Here is a 6,418-nt window from a genome sequence, read left to right on the forward strand (position 1 = left end):
CTACTCTTCCCTGCACACCCCTGTGGAGTGCAACATCCTATGCCTTACAGAATACATCATAAGTCCGTCTCTTTTTTAGCACGTCCTATAGGGTCCTTTAGGGTCTACAGAGAACCTGCCTATTTCTTTCATCTCCTGGCATTATCCACTTGCAGCTGTACTTACAGTCATGCTGAAATACATATTTAATTTTTTTTTTTTAAGAAAGATTTTTGCTGTAGGGCATGTGTGCTCACTAGAGAGACAGAGAGACAGAAAGCGAGAATCATCCCCACGGGGGATGGCCATGCCGCAATTCCTTCTCTCCGATCTCCTCTCAGGATCTTGGGCACATATGCAAACGTATCCAGTGTGAGTTTTAAGCCGCTGGGTCCAGGACTCAAACCATGGTCAACTACATGGAAATCCAGGGACATAACTATTTCATCATCTGCTGGTCTCCATATTTACAGTTTTTGTTATTTTTTGTGGATTCTTGTCCTTTTTAACATTGCCTCACAGCTTTCTGCTGCCTGAAATGAAATACCCCGCTATTCACTGGCAAATCAAACCCATTCATTTCAACCTACTTACAACTTAGAAATCTTTCTTGGCAAATTTATGTATTAAATTAAAACAAATTCCCTAGTGCTTGTTATGCGCAAGGCACAGCATCAGGAGTTGTGGCTACAGGTTCAAGACAAATGGTTATATGTTTGTATTCTAGTGAATTAATAAAAATAACTACCATATAAAACCTGCTCTGTACCAGGATTGTATTAAATACCTCACATACACTATTTTAATCCTTACAATAATTTTATGAGTCCCAGAAAAACTAACTACCCTTCTTGGAGTCACTCCTTATAAATGACTGCTTATATTTAAACACAAGTCTATCATGTAACTGCAAAGTCATTACTCTTAAGCTCTACTTACCCTGCTCTCATAACTCCTTGTTCATGTCTACTGTAGCACTTGCATAGTATTTTGAAATTGTTCGCATATGTCAACTCACAATGTCAACCACAGGACATAAAATTATGTGACTGTTTTCTCAGTTTTCTTTGGATGGTGCAGAAATAGTACCATTCTAGATGCCCAGAACAGAAATTATTATATTATGAAAAATGGCATCTGCTACACAGTGGGTATTATATACATTTCTTGTTACACTGTTATTCAATACATAGTCAATACTGTAATCAATCGTACTCAGCTTTTGGACTGAAAAACAAGTGGCTTCAGTCTTGCTTTGGGGGATGGCTTTGTAGGATAATGAGGCACTAAGTCTGCTCTTTATAGAATACCAGGGGTATTAGATCCAAACTTTAAGAGACAGCAGAATGCAATAGTGAACTACATGGACTCTGGAGTCAGGCTTCCTAGATTCCAATTCCAATATTTCTCATTATACAAATTACGTAAGTTATTCTATAACACATGTCATATGATTTCATAGGTACTTTATAATGTACCTTGATTTAATCTTAGTGTCTCTACATAGGAGATGCATGTACTATTCCTTAATAGCTAGCTTTGTGTCTGTTTGCTCTGTTAAATTGGGAAAATAAATGATCCCATAGAGTTACTATTAGTATTAAATGAGTATAAGGTGCTTAGAATAGCATCTTGCATAGAGAAATTTAGCTGAGTATCAGTACAGGCTGTAACCAGGGCAAGAAATCAGTTCAATACAATTTATCAATTTTTTCATTTTATGCTAATATTCACTTTAAGGACAGAGATGGCACTCTTTGGAATAGGGACTAAATCTTAACCATTTCTCAGTCAAGCTGGTTCTGTGTCTCTAAGGGAAAAACCCAGTGGCTGGTGCTGACATGGAAAATGTAGGAAAAAAATACCTCTGCAATCTGGACACTTTTCTACATGTCTCTGCCATCTCCCAAGTCCACATCTTGCTGGGATGGCTGCAGTAGCTTCCTAACTGGTTCACCAGCATCCTTCTCAGCTGCCTCTATTCTCTTCTCCAGGAACTTAACCTTCGTGAAAGAGATACAGATTGAATCACGGTGTGCTCATGATTCAAACAGTCCAGCAATAAATCATGGCCCAGACCTGCAACTTAGCTGACTTAAGGCCCATCCCTCCAATTTCATTCCTCCCAGTCCTCCATCCCCACCGCAGGAGTCTTCATTCATTGTTTAACAAATACTTATTTGCTTGTCTCATGTTTATAGACTCACTGAGAATACATCAGAAACAGAGAGTTCTTGTACTTACATTATTTACGCTTTGGGTGAGGGAACAAACCACCACCACCAGACACATAAAAAGGCAAGTTAAGCCATAGGTTGAATGCAGGAGAAAGAATTAAGTAGAGGGTACAACCTATGTGAAAGGTTTATATACGCTAGGGAGAACCTGTCTGAAGGTGTCCAGAGCAGGACTTACTGCACAAAGTTAAGTGAGGCTGGCCAGCACTTGGTGAGACACAGTAAATATTAGAACCTCATCCCTTTCACAGAGGGTTCACCTATCGCAGCACCTAAGAAAGTGCCCTGTCTGTGCAGCAAGCTGAACCCAGGGTGATCCTAGATCCTCTGTACTTTTTATTTTAGAAAAATCTTAAATATATGTGTGTACACAGTGTACACCATTATACCTTTAACTAATATTCACCAATTATGAACATTTTGCCCCATCTGTTTTCTCTTTTTGTTCTACTTTGTGGGAATTTTTTTGAAATGCTGTTGACACTTGGCTGCTAAATACATCACCAAGTACCTTCCAAAAACAAAGACGTTCTCTACAATAATCACAATTTCATTATCATACACTTTAAAACTGATTTGAAATCACCTAATGCTCCTCCATACTTAAATTTCCCCAACTGTCCAAGAAATGGCTTTTGTACTTACTTATTAAAAATAAGTGAACCAGTCAAAAGTTACAAATTTGGTTTCTTTTGTCTCCCGACTGAAGCAATCTTCAATTTTTTCTTTCTCCTGTCTTGTCACTAACATTTTTTAGGCCTGGTATCCTGTAGAATGTATGTACTGTTTTTTTTTTTTTTTCCTGATAGTTTCCTCATGATTGATCCATGTCAAACATATCTAGCACAAACAGCTAACAGGTGATTGATTGTCCCATTATTAGTGGTGTTTAGTACCCTTACTTGGTTAAGGTTTGTCTAACAAACCTCTCATTGTAAAATTAGTAATTTATAGGGCGATTCCTTCAGAGAGTGTTAATGTCCTGCTCCCGAACGACCTTTCAATGGTTCCAGCACCTTGCATCCATTGGTTGTAGCACTCATAAGCTTACCTATAAATATTTTTATACTGGGAGGTGAAAAATGGGACGCAGCGAGGGATGTGCCCGTCCGGTTTCCGGCCCCGCAGGCACTGGACGAGGAGGTGACTAGCTCGCCAGTCCTCCGCCCGTCCCGCGAGGAGTCGCGGGACTAAGTGTGGTGGCAGTGGCCTCACCTCGAGGCTTTGGCCTCGTCTTTATTGTCCCAAGGATAGAATCCGAGGTCGGCGTCCCAGCCAACAGACGGCGGTACCCATCACAGCCGCGAGGAAGCGCCCTAGCCGCGCAGCGCGCTGAGCCCAAGGGGAAACAGGGCCCTCGGCACCCGACGGCTCACGCGCCGCCTCCGCCGATTGGTCGCTCTGCGCTCCAAGATCCGCCCCCAGATTTGAAAGCTGTTTCCTGGAGCCGAGGGACGCCCGCAGCACGAGCCGGCGACGCTCTCGGCCTGCGCTCCGGAAGCCCCGCCCACTCCCAGCGTTCAGCGCGGCACCTGGGCCGCCATTGTTTGAATTTAAAAACGAAAACATCGCGGTGCGGTTCGCTGGTCTGGCTGGTTCGGCGACCTTTGCAGGTTAGGAAGTGGTTCTGGAGAGGGTGCTGGGGGAAAGGGTGGGTGGCTGCCTATTTTTCATGCCCGAGACGGGGAAACGGCTCAGGCAACGTGAACATCTTCCGACGCGGCTCGTGACGCCCATGGGGGTTACTGTCAGACTGGACTGCGGAGCGATGGGCGCACCTGGAGCCCCAAGTACTCGGCGAGCGTTGAGCCTTACTAAGGTTACGGTTTAAATCTCCCTCACATCGCCTGGTAGCTGAGTGACGCAAGGCCGTTTAATATCTCTGGGTCTCGGTTGTATCGTCTTTTGAAAGGGGGTAATAATAGTACTATTTCTTCGGGCTCTTGTGAAGATTAAATGACAATGAGCGAAGTTGTTAGAAACAGTGCCGGCACATAATAGACGCCAAATGTTTGCAATCATTCATGTCGTTATTATTGTTGATTCGGTTGTGGTTGAAAAACGGGCCTCTTTTGCCAAACCTGGTTTCCTTAGCTGAGCGGTTTGCTTGGCAGATGACATGACCTCTTTTTTGGGGGAGCCTTTTGGTGGCCTCTGTGCGTGTATTTCTAGGCTCCTACCGGTAGATGGGGTTTACCTTTCTAGAGGTTTACTGTGACAGGAGGAAGTGTGTGTTTCAGGACTGCTGTCATTCTCCTGTTTAGAAACTTTCCATCTCCTCCCACTTTCTGGTGATTCCTGTCTGTCCTTCATATTCCTTGCCGACTGATTAGTTGACACAGTTCATGCCTATGGATTTTGTTTTTAATCCTTGCATAAGGTGATTAATTCAGGTTTATTTTTGGTTTTAAAACAAGGTAGCATGTTTACTCAGGAACAGGGTAGCAGTGTGTATGTTTTATTAAATGTCCATCACCCCAAACTTTCAATGGCATCATAATAAAATGGCTTCATTTTTTTGTTCTGAAAAATTTTTTGATGTATAGTGTTGTGGATTACATTCAGAAACCTCATTGAGTAGAAGAATTTACTATTTTTCACTCAAGTCTCAAATCAAGGAGTTTCACTGAAGAAAATGTAAAGATGCTGATTCCTGTTCATGAGAACAGCTTTTGAGTTGAGAAATCAGGTTGAAGACCCTGTTTTCACAAAGATATATCACTAAAGATCGGGATCAATTTTATTTATTTATTTAGTTTTAATTTTTTAATTTTTTTTTTTTTTGGTGAAGAGGATTTTATTCTTTGGGTCACGAGAACAAGGAGTCTTTATCCCTGTGTAGGTCTTTGAATTCGTTTTAGGGGATACAGTGGTGGTATAAGACAAGGTTCTTGCTCTGTAAACTTTCCAGTCTAGTTAGGAAGGCCACATGTAAGTAGAAGTTAACTAAAATTATAAATGACAGTACATTGCAATACTAAGAAATGTAAGGAAGTAGTTTATTCATTGAAAACATCAATATTGTGAACAGATTAAAAAACCTCAGTATAATAGCCTTATTATTAAGTGGCAAAAATATTCATTTTAATTAAGTAATTTTAAAAAAGATTTACCAACCCCATTTCTCTTAATAAAAAATGAATTGAAGACAAAACTCATTCAGTTTTCAAGTGCTGATTTGAATGTATTTACATATGATATTTAATTTTTCCTTTGCATTTAGAAGAGTTAAATTGAAAGTAATTTCCCAGATAAGTCTGTTTATCTCCTAAATGCTAACACAAAGTCTGTAAGTAACATTCTTCAGAAGACATAAATAATTAAAATAACACAAAGGTGTGATTTACTCTGTGTTCCTCTTACTGTTTGATTTCTGAGAGTATTTCAAGCAGAGAATGGATATTTTATACTCTTACTTTGCAGGTTAGATTACCTTTACTTTGATGGGTGTCCCCATCAACAGCTTATTACTGTAGTAGACTGTGTTCAGTATTATTTCAGTATCTGTAAATATAATTTGGTCTTTTGTCATTATAATAGGTTTTATATCAAATGAAGCAGTCGATTTTTCTTTGAAATCTATTTGGAGGGAAGCAGTAAGCTGGACTTTAGAGACTTTAACCTATAATGACTTACATATTGACATATCAAGGTTGTCTTAAAGAAGTTCCTGCTATTCTTGCAGAATGGAATCTAATTTGAATCAAGATGGGATGCCTAGAGCATCTTATGTTTTTAGTGCTGACCCAATTGCAAGACCTTCAGAAATAAATTTTGATGGCATAAAGCTTGACCTGGCTCGTAAATTTTCTTTAGTTGCTTCAAACACGGAGGTAAGTACAAGAAAAATATATCTATTATCAAAATTTAGTGTAAATATTTGTGCGTGTGTGTGTGTGTGTGTGTGTGTGTATCTTTGTTTTTGATGTAATTAGAGCAGAGATTCTGGGTGTGAAGATAACTTTGTATCAGTAACTTTTTTATGGAACTCAAGATAAAAATGCATTATAGTTCATTTTCAAATAGTAGGTCTAAACATCTTAGTAAGTAACTATGCCCTAACTTAGTAGCTATCAAAAAAATTAACTTTAATTTTTGATCACTACAGTTGTTTACTAATTGATATGTGTTTTATTTATTTTACTTTTGCTATAGGGCATGTATGCTCACTAGAGAGAGGGACAGCAAGAAAGAGGGAAAGA

The 6,418-nt window shown here is 39.7% G+C and overlaps 2 protein-coding genes across 7 annotated transcripts in view; one reads left to right on the plus strand and one right to left on the minus strand.

Annotated features, from left to right (window-relative positions):
- Positions 1 to 3,586, minus strand: part of LIPT2-AS1 (LIPT2 antisense RNA 1) — a 13,694-nt gene extending 10,108 nt beyond the window's left edge. The window contains exons 1-2 of the mRNA XM_006147623.3: positions 3,268 to 3,586; positions 1,845 to 1,982 (exon numbers count right to left, since the gene is read on the minus strand). The gene's annotated coding sequence lies outside the window, so the exon portion shown is untranslated. The remainder of the gene's footprint in view (positions 1 to 1,844; positions 1,983 to 3,267) is intronic.
- Positions 3,587 to 3,757: 171 nt separating this feature from the next.
- KIF20B (kinesin family member 20B) overlaps positions 3,758 to 6,418 on the plus strand; it is an 86,404-nt gene continuing 83,743 nt past the window's right edge. For all 6 annotated transcript variants that reach the window (XM_006147624.3, XM_006147625.3, XM_027771494.1 and 3 more), the window contains exons 1-2: positions 3,758 to 3,829; positions 5,902 to 6,049. In XM_006147624.3, the coding sequence (XP_006147686.1) occupies positions 5,903 to 6,049 (147 nt within the window). In that variant the 5' untranslated portion in view covers positions 3,758 to 3,829; position 5,902. The remainder of the gene's footprint in view (positions 3,830 to 5,901; positions 6,050 to 6,418) is intronic.

The sequence above is a fragment of the Tupaia chinensis genome, unplaced genomic scaffold (assembly GCF_000334495.1).
Source record: "Tupaia chinensis unplaced genomic scaffold, TupChi_1.0 Scaffold000217_1, whole genome shotgun sequence".
Lineage (NCBI taxonomy): Eukaryota > Metazoa > Chordata > Mammalia > Scandentia > Tupaiidae > Tupaia > Tupaia belangeri.